We start from the raw sequence: 24031 nt of genomic DNA, 5'->3' as shown, positions 1-24031 counted from the left end.
TAATATTTAATACATAAAGGTAACACACAAAACGTTAAAAAAACGCCCCTTTGGACGTAATTTAATAAGTGAAACCTTTCAGATTTTTAAATTTTTTTGTTTTTTGTTTTTTGTTTTAAATTTGAAGTGCAACTTAATGTAGCTTAGATATGTTCCGTAACCTTTGACTACATATTGCTTGTCGAAGTTTTTCCTCCCTAATTCAAATAACCTTTTTGTTTCACGAAACCCAAATCCTTTACAGATATTCAACACTTACTTTAATGGCATATCTTTTTCTAGATGAATAGGAAGAAGAAAAATAATTACAAAAGTTCTATCGAAAAAAAGAAGTATTTAAATGAAACCAAATTTACCGTTCTCGGTTTCGTTTAAAACCTAATTGACATTTTTTTTATTCTGCATTGTACCTCTCAAATTAGATGAGTTATCTCACAAAATCAAATTGTCAGATAAATTAAGGTGAAGTATTGTAAAATTCTTTTAAAGTTCGAAGAGGTTAAAAAATAAAAAAAAACTCTGAATTTTTATTCTATCAAAGTATACGATAATTTTCCAGAGAAAAGGAATTCAATGTTAAAGAAAAAATTATTAATTTTCTGGCAGAGCAATAATTTTATCCTTGTAGTCTTATTTTGAAGACCTTTTTCTTTAAGTGTTATATGTAACATTATCACGTCTTAAGCTGTGATTGTGAATTGTGTTGTTCACAGAATTTTTCCTAACAGATTTCTTGAACATAGAAACAATTCCATGAAAATTAAACATTTAAGCATCCATATTCCCCGTGAGTTTCTATTGTTAATACGCAAGGGTAGTACCATAATCGAATTATTATTTTGAAATTCTGATGTAATAGAATTTTTAATTTATAATTTAGACTTGTCGTAATTCTGCGGAAGATGTAAGCAGCTGAGGATACAAGGTTTAATCTGATTAACACATTTGCACAATGATATTTATGACAATGATATGATATTATAAGTTAAAAAAATGTTAGAAATAGGAGGATTATAAATCTTCAATCACGTTGTTTTATATTTGAATGAGACGGTGATGCCAAAATAACTGAGATAGGTATATGTAGATGTAAATCTCCGCATTCATATAACCTTGCATTTTCAAATTTTCATAATTATTACTTTTATAATTTTCACTTTATATATGGTTTCCAGAGTTAGTTGCAGCATTCTAATATATTGAAAAAGAAAGAATCAAAAGTCTGTGCGAGACTTTATAATGCTGATCAGAAAACTTCTTAACTAATGTTATCTATGTTTATTAAAAACGTAAATACGAGCTCTCTTATTATGCAAAAAGAGTTTTAGAATTGAAATGGTATTAAAAAAGAATAAAAAGTTTCATAATTCATTCTATCACTTTTTTAAGGCTGCTGTGCGACAATTAATGTTTGCTTTTAAAATTTAAAGAAACATGTAGAAACGAGGATAACTAAGTATTCTCACTGCAGCTGTTCTTCTTAGAATAAAAAATAGTATTCTCCTTAAGCATACTTGTTTTAAAAAAGTTTATAGAAATTGTTAGGATAAACTTCGGCGCTTATTATTCTTGCTACGATAGAGATCCAGTAGATAAAATCTTCTGAATTCTAATACATCACACATTTGATTCTTGCATTTTAAAATACAGTCCTGATGAATTTTGTTCTTGAACTAGTAGTTTGCGAACTTCAACTCCTTGAGTTTCTTAATGTTTTAAGCCAACAAGTTAACAAGATGAATAAAGGTATAATAAGGATTTTCAAAACTAAAATCCCACTCAGTTGCTGCGGATATTTGTACACAGTAATTAATAAAATTAATCATAACAGTCCGGGCAAATTTGAATTTAAAATTGAAATTAAAATTATAAAGAATCTTTAAAATTTAAAAGTTATTGAAAATTGAAATTAAAAAGGGGATGTTGAACTGTCAAGACTCTTTGGCTAAGAGAAAATGTACGTAGATAGAAGTATTTTCAAAGGATTTTTTTACTAAAACTTGGTCCAGCTCATCTTTTAATTTGAGATTAATAGAGCTTCAGCAGGTGGCTTATTCTGAACTTCATCCTTCAACTAACGCCTGGATTCCAAATATATTTCTGTCTTCCTTAATTAATCAGAAGTAATTACTTTGCGCAATTCTGAAATTTCATGCTTCCGCCCCTGTGTATTTTAGGATATTATTAAATCAAATTTTGAATGTTGATTAATGATGAAATTATTGATTACTGACTGAAAGAGAAAATGCCATGGATTGAAAGAATCGTAGGAAGCATATCACATATTGTATATAGATAGATAATTAAGAACTCTACAAGCGACTTACTTTTCAAAGATGTGCAATGGTAAGACATTTAAACATAGGTGGATCAATAAGATGTTTCAGCTGAGTTTCAGGAAATGCACATCATTGCACATAACTGAAGCCTTCCGGCATTATTTATTGTGGCATCGTTCACTACGTATTTATGATGTGACTTTGTAGAGATATTAGTATTTCTGAAACCGGAAAGATGAAAAACGAGCAATGTCTTCGCCAGGACTCGAACCACAGACCTCTCGAATACGCACCGGGTGTGCTGATCACTATACCAAGAAGGCATGCTCAAAAGGGAGAAATACCTTATATACTCCTACTCCTTCTTTTAAAGGGCGACTGGGAATTAGGGGATCCAATTTCCAAATCCTGGCGGTGGAGAATTATCATTCACCAACGTTTTTACTTCTGGCGTTACTATAGCGACATTAGAGATGAAATATGAGCAATTCCCTCGCGGGATTCGAACCACGTACCTCTCGAATGCACGCCGAGTGTGCTGTCCACTACACCACCAAGGCATGCTAAGAAGGCGAGAGAAATACCTTATAACTACACAGTTCAACTTCTTTCCGGGGAGAAGAGAAGGTATTCAACCGATGCCAGTCATGTTCCACAAATGCTCGACTAGTGCGAGATCGGAGGAAGAGACTGGCCAAGGGAGCACACGTAACGCCAAGCAATGCACACTGAGTGAATAAGCTGAACAGTATGTGGCCAAGCGTTATTTTGTTGAAAAATCGCGATTCCGATATCCTGAAGGGGTGAAGAAAAGATAAAATCGCAGCATGTCATGGCTATACTCAGCTGTGATTTTCATACAGCCTCAGTTATATGTTTCAGATATTCATGACACAGACTCTTTTACGTTTTAGTAATTGTGGTTTCAGTGGTAAGCTCTATAAATGATAACAGGTTTTCGTATCCAGTCAATTATATAAAATCTATCATAAAGCTATGTTGCTCCATCAAGTTGATTTCTAAAGCATTAACGTTTTCTCTTTTCTGTAATAGATGCATACACATCTACCCTAGAATAATGTCCTAAAGAGATTCTATATGTTGTTAATCACACGTTCCCAACATTTAAACAATCAGAGAACTGAAGTTTATTACTTATTGGGATTAATTCATTGCCATAAAATCAATTCTTACGTATATTTTCTTTCTGTATGGGCAGTCAGCTGAATAAAATATTTATATATTTTCTCTGTCTCTTTTTAGATTATCATAAAATGAGGATTCTTAATTTTTACCTTTCATGTAAAGTCTTCCAGATGTGAAAATATCTTACCATTACTAAGCGTGCATCACGACAGCCTTTTCTTAAAATCATAACTAAGCGCGTCCCCGAGCCTGAAGTTCCGTTTCTTCGCTGAACACTGGTAGTGTAAATAGGCGAACGGGCTGGCTGCATGGATGTTTTCGTTGTTTTCCCCATGTGTAACGTGAATGCGAGTCAGTTCCTCTCAGAAAATCCTTAAAAAAGATATGCTGACCGTAAGGCAGATTACCCTCGTCTGCTTTGTTACATCCAAATACCTAACAAAATAATATTATTTGTAATTAAATGTGGTTTCTGCTATTTTCCGTTTTTGTAAATATTTCACACATGAATGGAATGTCACAAATAACATACACACAAGTAACACACATTCCGTTATCACATGTGAACGTCCTATTACTAACCCAGAGTCATAAGAAGATCTTCAGTGAGACATTTGCACTACAGTAGAGATATAAAGGTATTAAAATTTCGGAAAAGCTAAAATGTGCCAAGAGCCACTGAATTAAAAGCAATGTTTATGCTGGCCATGATTTCTCCAAATACAAATAAACTCGTGTAAAGAAAAGAAAATAGTATGTTAAACAAGATAACAGCAATTCAATGAACACCTTTGAGCAGCTGTACTAACTACTTCCACCCTCCATTATGCAATATTATAATGAAGTGGAAACATTCCATTCAGCAGCTCATGCTAACTCAGTATTACGAGTATTTCCCAGATTGCCAATTTCTATTCAGATATTTTCACAGTTACTTTTATATTAGGTTTAGCATCAACACTTAGATTTATTCTTAATACACCTGCCTAGAAGACAAAAGAAGAGCTGTTGTGTATAAGGAAATGCTTTGCATTCTTTTTCACCTGACAGATGTTTTAGTTGAACGTGCTAGTTAATTCATTATTTCTTAAAACTATGAACAGCTATTAGATATCAGCGCATGAGTATATATAAAAACTAAGTTTCATATATTAATATTTTTCACTATTATTTTTAATTACTAGAAACAATGTGGACCTTTTTCTTAATTATGGGCATTAAATTGAATGGTATGATAATTGATCATTAGCATCTTTACCTCACAATAAAAGCTTTTACTTGTACTAATTCCTATGCCAACTGACAAATTTTTCAGTGAGAAGGAAATATCATTTAGAAGAACGTTAGTCAACAGAATATTCTATTAAAGTGCGTGTATTTTTAAGCTTTATTTTATATCTTTCATGAACACTATGTCAAGTCATCAAGTCATTTTTCATGAACTTACTGTTAAATGATTTATACTTCCTGTTTTTACAATTGTTTCTTTCACAATATTTTGCTCATTTGTTTGTTTCTCAGTTTGTATAAATATTTCTTCAAATAGGATAGTTATTTAGTTATTAGTAGGACTGCCATAATGTCAAGGAATAAATGCTATTGTTTGGCACATTGGTAGACACAGTATGCGCTACCAAAAAAGCTTATGTATTACCTTCATTTGTTACATATACAAATGATCTGTTTTAGAATTGATGATTCGCAAAATTACTTTCTTTGTCATTAATAAATTTTGCGATGTATTTGTTTACAGACAAGTAAGGGAACCGACGATGTTAAAGTAATGAAAATTAATTATTTTAGTTTATGCTGAGAAAATCTCATATAATTTAGCATATGAAAACTAAATAAATTATTTCCTTGACCATTAAAAGAAACAAAATTTAGAATTGTGAATGCACTCAAAAATTAGCAAATTAACGTTTTTGAGTAACATGTACTGCTGAAACACATTTTTGCGTGATTACGGGTTCGTAATAGATTGAAATCACGCAGATTGATGATAACTTGATAAAACTTAATTTACCAAAAGAAAAACTTCACAATTCTAGAATTTTCCATAAAAATACTCGTACAGAGTTTCACAGTATCACAGATTAAAATCAGTTATTGCACTTCAAACTACTAAGAATATTAGACAGAATTCAGTGCAAAGCTTATTTAAAGAGCAAGGCTAACACGGATATATCTAAATACTGTGAACCACGCTAACCTAAAAAAAAACTACTACTCCGAAATTAATATTCTTTCCGGTCTTACATAGTGTTCTCCCAGACGTAGAAAAATCTGTAGTACTTCTTGAAATGAATGGAAGGCATATGAGGGCTAGATACGTTAACAGCTATATACAGCTTCAGTTACAGTTATTCAGTTACAAACGTCGCCAAGCTTGGAGACTTTTGGTGTATCTCTCCAGATTTGGCGATACAATTAGGCCCCAAAACCATCGACAACTTGGCGATATCTCACCAATTTAGCGAGATAACAATTTACTCAATGTTAAATATACCTGCCCCTGTATTCTTATTTTTCCGGCAGAGCATTGTTTAGCTTTTCATGTTACATTATACACAAAACTACTTTAGTTTCACTAAAATTACTTGCCTATATACATCTGAAACTTCTGAATTGCCTATAAGTTTTAGCCAATAACAATAACAAACAATTTCACTTTAAATACAGTTGCAATCGAACTACCTTCTCTCTTTCTCTGCCTACGCTTGCTAGCTAAAGGATGTCTCCTGCTTGGCTGCTTCTGTCAAAAATATAGTTAGGTATCATCAAGACTGTGGGGTGCAGATTGGCTCCATTGTGATGTGTCATGCCACAGAGCAATCAACAAATAATAAAGAGATATTTGGATTATCAAGTGATTTTGTGATTCTTCAAAAGTTCTTCACATCTTCTACTACGTAATTGATATTTTCAGTGATTTTCTAACCTCGATGCACTCGAGACAGCAAACTAATGTATTCCCTAGTCAAATACTCATCTCATATCAAATTACTGCAATAAACTATGTTATATCATCACATATATACACTGCTGGTCATTAAAATTGCAACACCATGAAGGCAAGCAAATAGAGAAAAGATATTTATTGTACCTAAACAGTATGGCATGAAGACAAAATTATTAAATTTGTAAGCAGTTTGGAGGTTTACAGGGGGACAAAATTAGTAGAAATAGCTGACGCACCTTGCAGACTCTATGCCTAACCTTACCCGGTTAGGCATAGAGTCGAAATGGTCTTGGATGACAGAAACGGGCAACTCATTCCAACAATTTCATTTGCTGCTTCAAGTCTATGCCACACATCATCAACCGTATTAGCTGGAGAGGGTTGGTGGGCCAGTCTCTCAGCAACCCATGAGCACATGTTTTCAATGGGTGACAGATCTGGAGACCGTTCATGCCAAGGCAGGAAACAAATACCCTGTGTATCGAGGAAGGTCAGAACACGACGTCAACATATGTTCTTGCATTATCTTGTTGAAAGATGGCGTTTGGCAGGCCTGGGAGATAGAGCACAACCACTGGACGTAAGACATCATAAATGTACCGATCTGCGTTCAAATTACCGTCGATTCGAACCAGAGATGTGCGTGTCGTGTACCCAATAGCTGCCCAAACCATCACACCAAGTGCATTGCCCTTATGCAGATATCGAATGCAAGTAGGCTACGTGCGGTCTCCTCGGAGGCTCCAGATACGTATACGGCCATCAGCTTCACGCAGAACCCAGACTCGTCTGAAAAGATGGCATTGTGCGACACCTGTATCCAGGTTTGTCATGCGGCGCACCAAAGTCGTCATCACACTCTATGCTGCATTGTCAAGGGAAAATGAAGTAATGGTCGCCGTGCTGATAGCCCACGATGCTACAAACTTCAGCGCACCGTACGAGCGGGTACTGGGCGTTCTGAAATAATGTCCATTTCTTAACTAATGGTCCATGATGTGGTTTTAGAGGTTTGCAGGGATGAACTCACAATATCTCTATCCTCTCGGGCGTTATTCCTAGGCCTTCAGATCCTACATGCCGTTCAGCGTGACCCTCAGCAACCCATTAATTTGATATGTGCATGACAGTAGTTGGATGTCGACCAGTGCGTCGGGCGATATCACGGACGATTATTCGCACTCTCGATAGGCAATGATCTTGCCTCTATCGAATTCTAACACATGCTGGTAAGCATATCTTCTTATTATTCGAGTCATAACACGGTATTCTGAGCAAGTTCGGAGCTTACAAAACGCTTTCCGAATGAGAAATCCACTACACAACTTTTTTTTTTTCATGCAGTACTTCAGATGTCGTTTCTACCCCCTGCATCGTCTAAATGCGCTGAAATACTAATCATTTGCATATCCCAAACTCTTCTTCCTTTCATGTCATTTCGACGTTCGTCAAATTATTCCTTCCTGGTGTTGCAATTTTAATGGCCAGAAGTGTATATATAATATTTATACTGCATATATACATATATTTAATATTTGTTCTTATATATATATATATATATATATGATTGGAGATTCAGAAACAAGGCAATATTTAAATACAGAAAGATTTATTGGAACCGGTGTAGCCCCTTGAGAAAAAAACTATGTGAAATTAATCTTTATATATTTAATTTTACTCCAATCCTTAAATTATGAATTAATATTATTTTAAATAAAGATTTATTTTTGTTACCATTCAAAAGCTTTTACATTTTATTCTTGCCTTCATGTCTGCAGGTTTTATTTAATTTTGTTTAATTTCATGTTTTTCCCTAGTTGGGAAGTCAAAGTATATTTTGTTTAACCTTAATTTGTAAATTGAAATATTCTTGCATTTGCGCAAAATTAGTGATTATCATTGGAATATCAAAATTTGTTAATTAAATTAAATTTATTTCCAATATATATATATATATATATATATATATATATATATATATTAAATCTCTTTATATAACAAGTTCTTGCATCCACATGAAACAAAAAAAATACAAATGCGAAATTGATATAGAAAAGGGGTGTCAATTCTTTACGTAAACAAAAAGAAGGCAGTACTTTAAAGCATACGAAAAATTTTGTGATTAAAATTTTTAAGGAGATAAATAAAGGAATAACAGAATAATGAAGATTGATTCAACAAAGCCTCATCAGGAGGATAAATATATCTTTTTCCAGTATAAATAAATCTCCACTACTTTATTCTTAAAATAAACTGAAAATGAACTCTGAAGTTAAAATAAAAAGCGAACGAATTGGATGATAATCAAATTTTATTACTCAAAATGTTCAAAGGCCGATATGTGAATAATTGCTTACGACAGTTCTGCACATGCTTGGTTTGGGGGATAAACATCTTTTAATAATATTTTGTGTAATGGCATCATGCAGAAGAATATAAAGAGAACAATGGAGATAGTCATTTTTATTTGCTCAAACATTTGATAAACTGTTCGCTGAGTCTGCTGCTTAATAAACATATTAATCAAAAAATACTTCAAATTTACCTTGTTCCATCTAATTTACATTTAATGAATGTATTTCTTGTGTTAACAAATGTGATTCGGGTTTAAAAATTTACTTTATTTAAGAGAAACGTTTGGAAAAACGGTTTTGTATGTATCCGGAATTCTTTTTTCCTCCCATTTTTCCTTTTTTTTAATAAATATGCAAATTCACACTTCAAACAGAATTCAAACTCCACATGCAGTGTTTTCGTTTTACCTAGCTTTGTTAAACTGCAACTTTTCTTATGAAATAGTAAGTATATACGAAAATTATAATATTCAATACATGAACACCTTCCAAAAAATTATGCTAAAAACTTTGATTTACAAATATAGCTGGAAATTCAAAAGATACAATTTTGAATTTTTATTTTTGAAGAAAGTACGGTGTACATACATTTGTTAAATTGAAAACCGGTCTCAGAACAACATTTACTTCTTGGGACTGGCAAAGGATGGAAAATATGCTACGATATTCAAATTTTCTCTGCTTGAAATCCTGGTCTCGTTATATCTAATTAACAGAAATATTTAAATTAATAGCCAGTTGAAAATGTCAACATATTGTATTTAAAATTAAATCTATGGGGATTTTAAATATAATGCAAACATAATATCTCATGTTGTGCAAAAATTCCTTTTTAGTACGGTGTATTGTCACCTTTGACAAAATGCAAACTACACATCTTGATTTCAGGGAATTTACGAAACTGTTAATTAAGTCTTGTGCAACTGTATGTCACTCTTTTGGAAGTGCAAATTTCTGATCCTGGAGTTTCTGGAATGGCTTTTGGCCGGCTCCAATACGGCCGCCTAATGTTTCTCAGACACACTTAATCGGGTTCAAATCTGGTCAGTAAGGCAGCTAAACCTTTCTCGTGATATTTTCTGTTTAAAGCATTTTAACACCAAAAATTCTCGATGCTGATAAACATTGCCATTCATTAGCCAAATACCTAGGCCAACAGAACCCCTACTTAGCCTTATATGAGTTCCAAGCCCCAGTCCACATTTCTGCGACCAGCTATAGAACCTTTGTCAAAGATATGAAATTTAGTGTTGCCAGTTTTGATAAATTCCTGCCCAAACAATAAAAGAACTTCCAAATGGCATCTTTCAAGAACAAAGGAAAGCAAGCTGCGTATTCATCGGCCTGCCCAGATCAAATGCGTCTAGTATTAACAGTGCTGCCTATATATTCCGCACCCATCAGTTAACACTATAGGCTCCCATTCGTCTTCTCTCCATTGAACATGCCTAAAACAGCACCTTAAAACGAGTCCCAATTAGTTGACTCTCATGCTCTCCAACCTCGTAAAATCTTCGTGTTGAAGTATAATGGTTAATTCGTGCTCCTGTGGTAGCCTGAAAGTATGAAATCAGCTCTTTTATAGCCGCATCGTACCAAACCTTCAAACTTAACCTTCCAGCACGCGCGCTTGGCAATTTTATATGAGCACGCACGCGTCGTATTTTTAACGACATCCGTTATTTTACTGTTTTTGGCACGAAAAACGACAGAAATGAGTGAATATTGATAAAAAATTTGTTAAGAAATAAAATATTAATTTTATTATTGCAAAATACTAATGATATCACATTCAAATATAAGTAAAATATTTTTAAGTTCTTCTGTTAGTGAGATGGCAATGCGATGATGTATTTCATTATAGAAAGTTTTAAATTTATTATTTAATAATTATATTTTAAAATCGAAGCTAATTTTAATATTCATCAAAGACAAGTATAGACAATAAAAAAGGAAAACACCTTGGTAGGGAAAAAAGTAAGTTTAGCATTACATCTGCAAGGAAATTTATTTCTTTCTGGTTACAAAAACGCACTTTAAACTAACTTTAATGTTTTTTTATTTCTAAAAAACAGAAATAAAAGAAAATAAGGAATGGAAATCGCTATTGTTCTCCCATCCAAAGGTTTCCTTGTCTTCCTTTCCTTCATCAGATAATTCTTGAAGAATCAGAGCAAAATCAGCTGGTTGCACACATTTTTTTTTTTTTTTTTTTTTTTTTTTTTTCCATGAAAACAGGTATAAAATTTACCGAGCCAAATGTATTCAAATTAAAATAATACAAAATTACAAAATATTTCAGAAAAAAATATTTTGCGAATTTTAAAACACGACCACGCTGATGAAAAAGCTGCCACGTGGCAGCTTTTCATAAAAGTTACGAAACCCAAGGAGGAATAAAAATGACCTTCAGACGTCTCAGCTTTGATATGCAAAAAATGTGTATTAAATACTGAATTTATCATTAATTTTGCGCATACGCGCGTGCTGGAAGGTTAAAGTATTAATCTCTGACTTCAGGAGGAGAGTCAGACGACATATTGCTCTATCTTAATCTCTTGGTAAAATAAGTTCAGCACATCGGAAAGTTTCAAAACTATTTTGTCAGTCTATCGGTGCACAGCATCTGTAATAACAGGCACTGAACTCGGGATTTTGAGGGAGACATATACAAAGTTGAAATTATTAAATTATGGAATTTACCAGACAAAGCATGCCTGCAAGTTTTAGCTCAGACCTTTAACTTACGCAAGCAATTAAGGTTAGCAAGACTTAAGCCGATTCAACTAATTCTGGAGCTCGACGAAGACAGTGGCAAGATGGCCTGTGATTGTTGCCACATGCTCTCTCTCTTTTAAACGCAAGAGCTTTACTCCTTAAATGCATTAATTAATTTTCCTTCTGATGTCAGACAACGGAAGAATAAGTGAGATAAAAGGCAAAAAAAGATAAGATAAATGGTTAATAAACATCGAACACTACAGGTTCACAGTTTTTCTAGTAAACAGTGACAGAAAACTGACTTCCAGTGCAGGTGTTGCTCCTTGCCAGACTATCTGCTTTCTGATTAACAGTTAAAAATAGTTCGAATCTCTCGATGTGATTAATAGAGATACAGATATGGCAAACCCCGCCCCCCCCATTTATATTTACCTCTCTTCGACTCTTCCCATTAACAACCCTTTTGCCCTCCGCTTAAACGGCCACTTTGAGCCTTAACTAATGAGTACTGATCACTTTTAGAAACCATATTACCTTTAAACATCATTACATAACAGAATTACAACATGCTTCGGTTGTCTAATACATTATATATTACCTAATTTCATATTCTATACGCTAGCCCAGGCGCAGAATTCCAGCTTTGCAATTATTTGCATATAATTATCATAAATAATTTCAACATTGGACACTGCTTGAAAAATTTAATCAGTGAGCATATGTTTCCAGATTATGCTTTAATTCTGGAGGGAAAATATAGAAACAGCCATATGCAGTGACTCTGTAATCATAAACTGTATGGAGCAAAGAACAAAATTATTATATAGTGCTAGAAACTCAACTTTAAATCAAATGCTGGACTTTCATTATCTGAAGTCAATACGTTCATTATCTGGAGATAGAGAGCAACGGACAGTGAAAACTTGCTTTTTGTAGAAATTCAGATAAATTAATAAATTTCTTCGACTGCATTTTTTTCTTTTTAAATGAGATAGTAAATGCATAGAAGCTTAAAGAAAAGCTTGATTAATATGCATTAGTCAAAAGACTTACAATATGCGTATTGATTTGGATTTTTCAGTACGACAATGAGTCTTCACATTTTACTTCTTTTCAATTTCACAGGATTTCCATATGAGATGACATGGTTGCAAGTCACTTAGATCGGAGTTTACTAAATGTTTAGCAGTAATTACCCTAATCTGAAAGAATGTAAGACCGTCAAGTAAAAATAGTTGATCAATGATTCTGTATGATCTCCTCATATGTGAGAAGAATTTTATCAAATAGTAAATGACTACTGTCTTGGTAGTTTAGAAACGTTTCTAACGTACAGTTAAAGACTTGCTGAAAATATATTTCATTTTCTCCATTTGCCTTTACTCATCTCTTCACTTAAAAATAGCCCATCTACAACATTTTAATGAACTCTGTTACAGAGAAATTACTTCGAATCCCTCTCCTGTCATGTAAAAAATGTTCAAAGAAAATCAAACATTGAGCATATTAAAACTATAATGTCAGCTCTTGAATTTATTGGGTAATAAAGGCGATGTTCACTGTTAAATTACAATGACTGCTATGTTGAAGGAAGTTGCAAGTAAAACATAAGAAAGACGCATAACCTATGATTTAATTAGCAGAAAAATACTATTCACAATTAATTTTTATTTCAGTCACTTTAATTTGGGGAATAAGTTCTTGTTACGTGAACTAAATCAATATTCAATACGAAAAGAACGCACTCTAAATGACACATAAAGAAACATAATTTAGAGATGAAGAAACTAAGTAATTAGTGGTTTAACTGAGCAGTAGTTGCAAGAGATCTATAATCCTGTGCAGTTTCCTTTTGTTTTTAGTTTCCGTAGACAGATGTGTTTTATATCGATGATACCTAGGTTAGCGGTTCTCAATCTTTTGACAAACGCGTACCATCTAAACAAAGACTGAAAAACATTATTACCACAACTATATTTTACAAGGATTATTTTCCAGTTTATGAATAGAAATATTAAAAAATATATATTTTGCCATTTGCACAACTTATTGCCTATTTGTATTAAATATGCACATATGCACACATAAAAATATTAGATTAAAAACTGGTTGCCATTTTAATTATCAAAATATAAGTTATAATATTTTATTTCTAAGCTTTAGTGCGAAATTTGGTCCTGTTTAAGAAATATAATTTATTTATGTCTGGTCTGTTTTCACTTAATTTTAACCGTAAATTAGGATCCTCTTTTAATTTTGTTCTGTACTTATTTTTCAAGTATGAGATGGAAGAAAACCCTTGTTCACACGAATAGGTTGTGGCAATAAAATTTTTATAGCTTTATTTGAAATTCATTTTAAATTCTTTCTTTCGGTTCATCAAAAGTTAACAAGTGCGTTATTTTTTAAAGTACAATTATACGAAATTTCTATCAATTGTTCTCTTTCTTCAAAAGATAAAATTGCAGGTACATTTAACAAAATAGATTTCTAATACAGTTTTCTTTTTCATAATACTCGAAAAAATACACGTTGAAAGTATTTATCAATGAAAAACAATGATTTTTAACTTCGAATGCTAATTCTTTTATTTTCAAATTAGTTTCGGGTAGAAAATTTCTAAAAATGGTAAAAAGCTTAAAATATTATTATCCAATTCCTTGATTATTAGTTGGCCTTTTTTATCATTGCATTTATTTTATCTCTAATGTTAAAAAATTAACAACTTGTCCTTGTAATCCTAAATTTAATTCATTTAACTTTCCAAAAATATCAGCTAAATATGCTAAATATGCTCTTCCTGTTAAATGCCCATCTCTTGATATAAAATCGTAAAGTGCGGCTTGTGCGGATGTAATAAAATTAACAATTTTCACAGATTGAAACAAACCGATTTTTCAGGTTTGGGGGATTGTTTTGGTTACTAAAGCTTCACGATTAATAAAGGCAGTGAGTAATTTAGTTTCAGCTGCGACTTTCTTTCTTTCAGAAATAACACCGGAATGTTTTCTTGTTAAAGCCCGACGTCTGTAACTGTATACGGCAATGCACGTATTCCAAGGAATATCATTCTCAAACATATACTGTCAATCCCTTTTGAAAATTTCATTTGTAGCTACTATACCATGAAGAGATTCACAAAATAAATACTCTTCGGCAATTTGTTTAACTTCTTCGAAACGTGTTATAAACTAGTAATCATTAGTTATCATTTAATAACTTGTATATCATTTGATAACGGAATACTATTAAGTTCATTAGCCGCTCTTTTTATGGATATCTTACAAGAATATCTTTAGCTGCTGTTAATAATATCCGATTATTTCCAATAGTGTAAACCTGGCTAGTCTTGGCAAATTCTTAGGCTTGTAAGGATCTTAAGTTTTACTAACGTTTATTTTATTTTAAATCTTTACCATCACTTCTTATTTTCTACTTCCGGCCAGAATTATAAGCGTTAACTTATTTATGCAAAATTTGTCTGGCGAACGCCAAGTACTTAAGTTGTGGCTTTTTGCCAAGCGAGAGAGAGGAAGGAGTTAGTCGAAGCAGGCCGCTTACCTTAGAAGTTTTACTCAGTTGCTGGTTGCCTTCCAGGCTAGAGGTTTAATCCTCTTGATAATTTTAAACGTATTGTAGTGTTAACAGTTCTCTGTACTACATACGGCTTCCTGTTAATATAAGGCCAATCTTCCACGTTTATTATTTCAAAGTTAAGAGTTTAGTTATATTTTTATATCCTTACGTTTAGACCACAAGTAGTGGGTCTTTGTATTCCGAAGTACGGAAATTATTGTAAAGAGAGAAAAATAAAGGGTTTTGTATACCCTTCTTGTGTATCCTGTCTACTTACCACAGTTATTGAACATAGCTTTAGTAAGCTCTCTGTTCCGAGTCAGGTCCTTGCATGTTCCCAAAGAAAGTAAGACGGAACATTGAACCTGATAGGCTTACTAGGTAACTATTTTCTAAAGCTTTTTCACTTGAAGTTATGAAAACATTTCAATACTTGTTTAATGTTTTTGAACTCCGATCATTTCCGCTAAAAATATTCTTCAGATTTACCCTTTAAATTTGCATGCTCAGATTCAAGATGCCTTTTAAGAAACGATGGTTTATTACCTTGATTGAGCATGAGGATCCATTTCATCTCCATTCCAAATAAAACGAAATAATAAATAACGTTCATTATATTTTCTGTAAACAATTTTCTTTTCTTTTCAATATTCTTAGTGCTAGTAGATTATCCTGAATACATCACTTGAGAATCATCACTTTTCTGCTTAGTAAATCCTAACCATTTTTCCATTTTGAAAATCTGGGCTTCTTTTATTATTTTTTCACAGTATTTAAACACACGAGTTCTTCAAAAACAAACGACGATATTCTCAAATCGCGATGAAAAGTAAGGAATACAAAGCAACAGGGAGACACAATACCTTCTGTTAGGGACAGCAAATCTACGCCAAAAAAATATTCTAATTGATATTTTAAAAGTCAAAGACACTCGATTTTTAATACTTATTTGTTCCTCCATTTAGCTGTTGCTGTTAGTTTTAATTAAAAGGGAAAGAGGTAAATAAGTGAAGTGTATAAGAATATAAAAGTCTATTTAACAATGAGTAAATGGCTATCTTGCTATTTCGGCGAGATACTGCCAAGCTGACAATAGTTTGGGCAACTAATTTTTGTCCCCAAATTTGGCAAGAAATCGCCAAAAGTCACCAAACTTGGCAACCATTTGGCAACATTTGAGTCCAGTTTCTGTTATGTAACTCAAAGAATTTAATTGATCGCTACATAACTGTTACCGTATCCGGGTTTTAGATGTAACTTTAACCGTATATGCTTTCCAGTAATTTCGAGAAATTGAATTTACTAGAGATTCCTCGGCAGCTATATGAAAACTATATAATACTGGACAGCTCATCTGATCTCAGTTGTTTGTTTAGAGCTGAATTCGGAGTAGTGAAATATCTGAGAAAGCTTCGCCGAGCTTTCATTGCGTTGTGTTTAACGTTCCTAGTAGTTTGAAGTGTAACTATTGATTGTACTCTGTGATACTGTGAACAGCTGTATGCCTATTTTGTGTAAAGTTTCAGAACTGTAAAGTGCTTCTTTTGATAAAATAAATTTGATCAATCTATCACCGCTCCTGTGTGTATTCAAACTATTAAAAACACATACGTACACAACAGTATTTTATGTAGAATTAATGCTCATAAGTATATTCCAGGCTGCGGTCGAGAATCACAGCCGTTGTACAAATGGCCCCTTAAGCTTTGAAGCAAGTCAGTCAAACTTCAATGTTATATTCCTGGTCTGTTGGCTTTTCTTTTGATCGACTAAACGGAGCTTGCAATACTTTTAAAGGGTGCTAAACATTTAACAATATTCTAAGCAAAATTTCTTGCATTTATGACTGGAGTTATGTTATCATTTAAAATGTATTTAGCCTTTTGACAATTTTCTTTACATGATTCCTGTTCGCTTTTCTATAGTTTCTATAAAGTGGTCTAAAAGTCTTGCCTATCAAAATGTCAAAAATTGTTGAATTTTTGAAATTGATATTCAGGGCAAATTGTTTCAATGGTTGTCATTCGTATAATGCAACAAGGCGTAATAGTGCTTTATAGTATAGTGCTACAAGCTCTACTTTAAATTTCAGTGGCAGTTTATGCCATTAGCTTTGAGAACCTTTTGTTTGGTTAATAATAAAGATTGCTTTTGGCAGGTAGAACGAATTTTTACGGTGGAGCATTATTTCTCAACGCAATCTTACGGAAAAATTGTTGAAGCGTTTAAAGAGACTTTCCTAAATGTTCATGAACATAACAAAACAATGATTTTCCGCTTGGTAATCTAATTTCGTGAAACTGTGAGCACGTATCGTAAGAAAGGGACGCAATCGTCAACAAATCTGGGAAAGATATCATCGCAATCACACCGCTGCGTTTAATAATGCCTAATTATAAAAAATCATTGTTCTTACAAAAATTTAATCTCTATCTTGCGTAAAACACACAATTTTTAAAGCTAACAGCTTACACTGCAACTAAAATTTCATATGATGTATTACTTGTAAGATTATAGGGTGATATAAAAGTCACGCTTCAATGCGCGTGACTTTATATTTCCAAAGATGGATCGGCAAAATAGAGAAGCAGTTTAAACGTAAAGACGTTGTCTCTATCTACAACACAAAAATGGGAGTGAGTCATTAGGATTTTCGGAGCGGGAAACGTGAAAAATCAACCCTACCCTTGCGCGGATTTATACCATGGGTCTTTAAATTAAAGACTGGACTCGGTGTCACTTACACCAAGACAGCACGCAAATGGGAGTGCGATAATTCCTTACATTCTTCCCCACCTAAAGGATGTCTGAGGTAAGGCAAAAGTGCTTGCCAACTAAATTCTCTTAATGGCGAATTATCATCTGTTACATTTTACTCATTTTAACCCCAATGATTCTGTTAAGAGCAATAGGTTTTTCGGAGTAGGAAGTGCTAAAAATCATTTATGCTATCGCCAGAATACAAACAATAGATTTGCCAGTTATTAGCTGGACTTGGTACCAGTTCAGCACGCATGGGAGAATGCTACAATTCGTTACGCTCTTTCTTTCAGAAAATCATCCACGAAAGCATTTTCTTTTGGAAAAATTTTTAAAACCATAACGAATACTCCTATGTTAGTAGTTTTTCTGTTGCTTCAATTAGCTATATAAGCCTAACTGTCGAAATCTAAACAGAATCGCCCACCAGCGGCCGAGCGGTAAAGTCGCTGAACACTGGTAGTTCGGTCTGAGGTTCGAATCCCGCGAACGGGCTGGCTGCATGGGTGTTTTCGTGGTTTTCCCCATGTGTAACGTGTATACGAGCCAGTTTCCCTTAGAAAGTCCTCCACGAAAGGCATCCCTCCCCTTAGGCAGATAGCCCTAGTGTGCTTTGCCGTAAATACACCACACACACACACTAAACAGAATCATTTATATTTGCAGACACGTTTAATCTTCAAGAGAATTTTAGAATTCATTGCTTCAAATTTAATTTAAAATTCAGTGAGAAATAATCATTATAATGTCTGTAAAATCTTTAGTTTGGAATCTCTCTTTTTCAATAAATCAGTTTCGAAGACACTTTTATTTTTAAACACTAGAAGGAATTTCTTATATTGAAAATCTAATTCTAGTCTAGCACTCGAGACAGGAGCTTATCAATGAAATTATTCTAATAGTTCTGGAGCAGTTATATATTATATAATTTTAAAGATTTCTTGATATGTTTCATGTGTCAAAAAATAAATTGTATTGTATTTTGCACTTCTGGAGCAGAAAGTTTTCGACCAATGGATTTACAGGTGGGTACAAGTTTCACTTTTATGCACATGTAACTCTTTATAATTTATTCAAGGAAATATTTGCCGTTATGTACTGTAAATAATAAATAAATAACAAAAGAACAACCAAGCAAATAATAAAATCTGTGCCTGGTTATTTTAACAACTATATCTCAAAGAAAATCGAATAATAAAAATGGTTATGAATTTACTTTCATTTAACTGGTTTTAAATTATTTATAATAATTAAAACTTGGTCATTTGTAGGGTTAAACAATATGTATAAAAATTTCAATTGTGGCACTGCCTATTTATGATTTAAAAATTGTATTCATTGTAACTCGAACTAAGATGAGTAAAGCATCTGAGCTCTTTTTTTAGTAGTAAAATTAATAAAACCATTTGAAATTGAAAATGGCCCAGTTTTCGATGAAAAAGCTATTATCGAAGGGAAAAAATTCCTTAGTTTTTCCAAATATTTTGTTCTTTGCTCGTCACACCCAGAAAGTTAAATTCTTAACTTAAAAGTCTAAATTTATCTTTGCATCAGTTATTAGTTATTTTAAAATATCTGTCACAGATATATTTAATTTGCCTTTTACAGGCAATACCTATATTATATAGATGGAATGATTTTCTGAGCTTCCGCTTTGCCATCGGCGGAATTAGTATTATTTTATCTACTTCCAAACAGTCTTAGCATTCAAAATTAATTAATTAAATATGATACAAAGGACCAAGTTCTGCAACACATGTCAGCAAAGCTATTAATGTCTATAATCGAATTTTCCTCTAATCCCCTATTCCGAATAGAAATAACAAAGAAATGCTGAACTGGGAGCTAACGCGATAGACCATATGCGAACAAAGACAGTGTTCGCTCATAATTTGGAAGCAATGAAGCTATAAATGAGCCCAGATCTTCTTTAAATTAACGACCAATTGAGTAGCAACTTATTCGCTAATGCTATTTAGAGGCGTTTTATTTTTCTGCGATGCTGATTTTGAAATAAAAGTACTGAAATGAATTTGAGGAATTAGGTATTTCATTCAGAAATATGAAATGAAAAATTATTAAGAAAACTTTGCTTCGGTTGGGGAGTTTTCAATAAAACTTTTTGAATACACCAATGATGTAAAAGCGATTATTAAATGAAGAAAACTACAAAATTTAGACATATGGCATTTACTGTAATAAACAAAATTTATTTCAGTAAACAAAATGAGCACGGCCAATATATCTAATTACTTGCATGAGAGCAAGAATATAAATGAAGTTAAATACATGAAATTAATATTTCAATGAATAAGCGACTAAGTTTTCACAACAGTCTAAGTGAAATTAATTTATTTTACAGATTTTCGTGATGCAGTGTAATTAATTAAAATCCTCCTTGATATCAATTTATTACTACGTGTTTGAAAACTTACCCTAATTTTATCGACATGAAGAGGTCTAAGACTGGGATCAAAGAGAAGTCCAGCTGGATCAACATTCACGGGCGACTGCCTTCTGCCTTTGCTGCATAAACTCCATTCGAGATTCAGAAGACCCCAAAAATCCGGTCCTACAATGGGATAACATTAGAAATTTTTAAAAATGATTCAGTATCTTTTCTGTATTAAAATGCAGTTTAATCAACAGAAATTTCACTGATTTACATAATATATTAAGCATTTATGTACGCGAATTATCATAGTATTTAAAACTGAAAAATGGTAGTATTCTAAATGTATTGCCTAGCAAGATGGAAAGGTATTTGTCAATAACTTCTGGTACGACAGAAGTTTATTAAACCTATCGTCTGCTTTACGTGATTAGTTTGGAAAAAGAAAATGTGAGATTTAAGTACCGCCTTTAATTACTTTATTTCAAACTCCGTTTTAAAACAGATACATATAATGCAAATCATTCAAGAATTTGGCAAAAAGTATTAAGCAAACTATTGAACCCATGTATCATAACACTGTCATAATTGGTATTTAACTTAAATTTCTTTCTAGCACGTAACCGAACTGAATCAACAATATTTAAATACACTGCTCAACACTGAAAGTTCATTGCTATCAAATCCACAATAAAATAGTATGTATTAAAGTGACATAATTTTCTATGCAATCAAGCTTTTCATACTCTGTTTCGAAACAGATATTCTCGCTAAATAATTCATTGATTAAGACAAAACACAAGAGCGCTATTTACCTCTTACGGCTTTAACTCTGCCCAGACTAGCTTAATCGCCAGTCTACTGTCTCAGAAGAAACGTTTTCGTAAAACACATTCTAAGATAAACTAGTTTGTATTTCCTATAAACATGGGAGAACTACGTAAACCAGTTCAACCAGTCTATTATTGGAAAATCTAACCAGTTACCAGTTATTCCTGTTTAGCAGGCTTATCACTCAACCACTGGTTGCTCAATCAGATTTCATTGAATACAATATATTTAAAAAGTCATATACTATAATACAAGGTAGTCAAATTTCAACAGTAGCATACTCCTGAATATAAGTTATTGTCACATATTCCTGAACACAGGTTACGACTTAATTCTGAGGTTAATTCTCCAATCTCATATTCTTCGCTGAAACTTTCATATGCAGGGTAGCCTACAACATTCTGAAACATGCGGAAAAGCATGAAAACAATTCTATTAAAAATATAAGTATGATGTTTAGAGATTCAATAATGATCACGTCACTAAAATAGCATACAACTTCGTCCCAACTAATAGATATTTCAACGCAGATTCCCAGGTTTTGAATTTTCTGAATGGTTCTTGGAACTATTCCTATTGCGGCATGCAATACATATATACATTAATCCTCATATGTCTTCGACAGCTTTCACAATGATTATAATAGTGATTATGTTTTGCTGATAGCAATAATTCAGCGATTGGAAACGACTTTGAAATTTTTTAATGTATTTTATGCGACAAACTTATTATTTTAGTTTAATACGGTTTATTTATTGTTTTCTTTGCCCAATGCTGATTACTCTAATAATAATAATAACAACAACAACAACAACAACAACAACAACAACAACAATAATAATAATAATAATAATAATAATAATAATAATAATAATAATAATAATAATAATAATAATAATAATAATAATAATAACAATAACAATAACAATAATAATAATAATAATAATAATAATAATAATAATAATAATAATAGTAATAATAATAATAATAATAATAATAATAATAAATCCCGTAAAATCAGTAATTCTGTTTTCGTGCTAAGGCGATAAAATAATATATTATATATCAGCCTGTTATTATACAAAGTTCCAATCCACCCCTGTATACTTCTGATTAAAAGAATTGAGCTTTCTACTCTTATCCAAGTAGCGATTCGAGCATGTTGAACGTAAAAAAAGTTCTTCACAGAAAACAAAACATCTTGCCGGAGAGTCAATTAAAAAAAGGTACACATTTGTTTTTTGTGCCTATACTTTTATATTGTGCATCGTAATCACACATCAGATATTTAATAATTAGAATACGTTCTACACAATGTTCTATTTTAATATTTCACCCACTTACCCATACTCAAAATTTTCGCCTCCTCATAGTACAGTTCCGATTTTATTTTATGTAAAATTATTATTTATAAATTTCCGGCTACATTTTCATTTTGCGTACGTAAATTGTAAAATTAAAATTATCTTAATCAAACGCACTTAATTTCCAAAGTTATATCGAAGAGGCACACAAAGTCTCACTATAGTGTCTTAGGCGGTAAGTGAACTAATTTAGACAATTATGCACCTATCCCTGGCCTCCTAAGGCATCATTCACCCGGCGCCAGCCGGAGGGATTATGTCATCAGTAGAACATCAACAGTACTTCCTAGGATACACGTTTGACACCGAGAAGAGTAGTCTCATCCACAGAAGGTGTAGAGAAAAAAACTTGACATGGTAGAAGAAAACTAACTACAGTTTTGAAGTTAGCATGCCTACTTACGTATCTCTAAAACAGCTCAAAATTCGAATTCAACAGAAATTGAATTACAAATTATTCCCAGTATAATGCATTGTTCATCATTGACAGTAATAACTGTCAACAATACTTTAAAATTATTCTTTGTTGAATTTATAAAAAGGAAACGTTTTTCCAGTGGTTTCAGTAAGACGTCTTTGATACTTCCCATATGCATCTTTCTATCTACCTATTTATCTCTACATATGGGTGCATATGTATGTAATCCATAAAACAAATATATACACACACATATAGATGAATAAATATAAAGCAGGTCAAAACCTAAACCATTGCGCTCTGAAAGCAGCAAAATGTTGTGGTAATGATGCAAACAAAAATTTAAAAACATTAAAAATAAATAAAAAAATAGTGGCAAACTGCATGTTTGGCACAAAAAATGCCCAAATCAAAAACGAAAAGAAAGAAATATACATCTTTCTCTACATCGACATCACGGGGTTGGTCAAATAAAGGTGTAAATAACGAACACATTTATCACATTGAAAATTTCTAATTTTGATATATTATACATCTGAAAAATTTATTATCAAAGAATTTTTTGATTGAAACAATTGTAGGATTTCAGTACAGGTGGGCACTGTATCAATTAAAAACATCCTACACTGCCATCCAGTTAGCAGCTCTTTTACTCCAATTGCATACAGACGCCGTTTCTCATATGTAAGATTCTTGATAAAGACACTATTTGTTTTTGGGAGCCCCAGCTGCTGAGCGGCTGATAATGCTGAAAGCGATTAATAAAATGCTTAGGGAAGGAATCGGTTAGTCTGCCGGTTACTTTATATACAGCGAACTGTTTCATTAGTTGAGAAGAGGAGCAACTTAGGAATCGCATAAAGTTTGCGCCATCGACTGCTGATAGGAAATTTTTATTCGTTATTTTCACCAACCAATTTCAGTGTGTGACGAAAGGGAGAAAGTCTCGCCTGACTATTTATAACTTCAGTTCCCGTAAGTAGAAGTGGAGGAATGTGAGAATTAAAGTAAAGAAAAGTTGGGGCATGATTAACTGCTCGATGCGTCTTGTGCGTTTCTGGATGGGCGAAACGGAAACATTACATGTATAATGAAGCCTAGCGAGCAAACGATTACTTCTTTAATATTAGTTTTGTGTTAAAGGATGTAAACACGTTTCTGATTCATAAATGCTTCAGATATTTATTACAATTTTTATAGATTTTTAATTTATTTCATATGCAGAATT

At 32.6% G+C, this 24031-nt stretch overlaps 1 protein-coding gene across 1 annotated transcript in view; it reads right to left on the bottom strand.

Annotated features, from left to right (window-relative positions):
- LOC118185701 (carbonic anhydrase-related protein 10-like) overlaps nucleotides 1–24031 on the bottom strand; it is a gene marked incomplete at its 5' end in the record, with an annotated part of 459955 nt that overhangs the window by 240030 nt on the left and 195894 nt on the right. The window contains one exon of the mRNA XM_085808190.1: nucleotides 20234–20370. Within this exon, the coding sequence (XP_085664316.1) occupies nucleotides 20234–20370 (137 nt within the window). The remainder of the gene's footprint in view (nucleotides 1–20233; nucleotides 20371–24031) is intronic.

This window comes from Stegodyphus dumicola, chromosome X1 (genome assembly GCF_044657685.1).
Source record: "Stegodyphus dumicola isolate Sdum_Otavi_A_Nest chromosome X1, ASM4465768v1".
NCBI lineage: Eukaryota > Metazoa > Arthropoda > Arachnida > Araneae > Eresidae > Stegodyphus > Stegodyphus dumicola.
The sequence above is the reverse complement of the archived record's forward strand: the minus strand, read 5'-3'. Positions and strand labels throughout refer to the sequence as shown.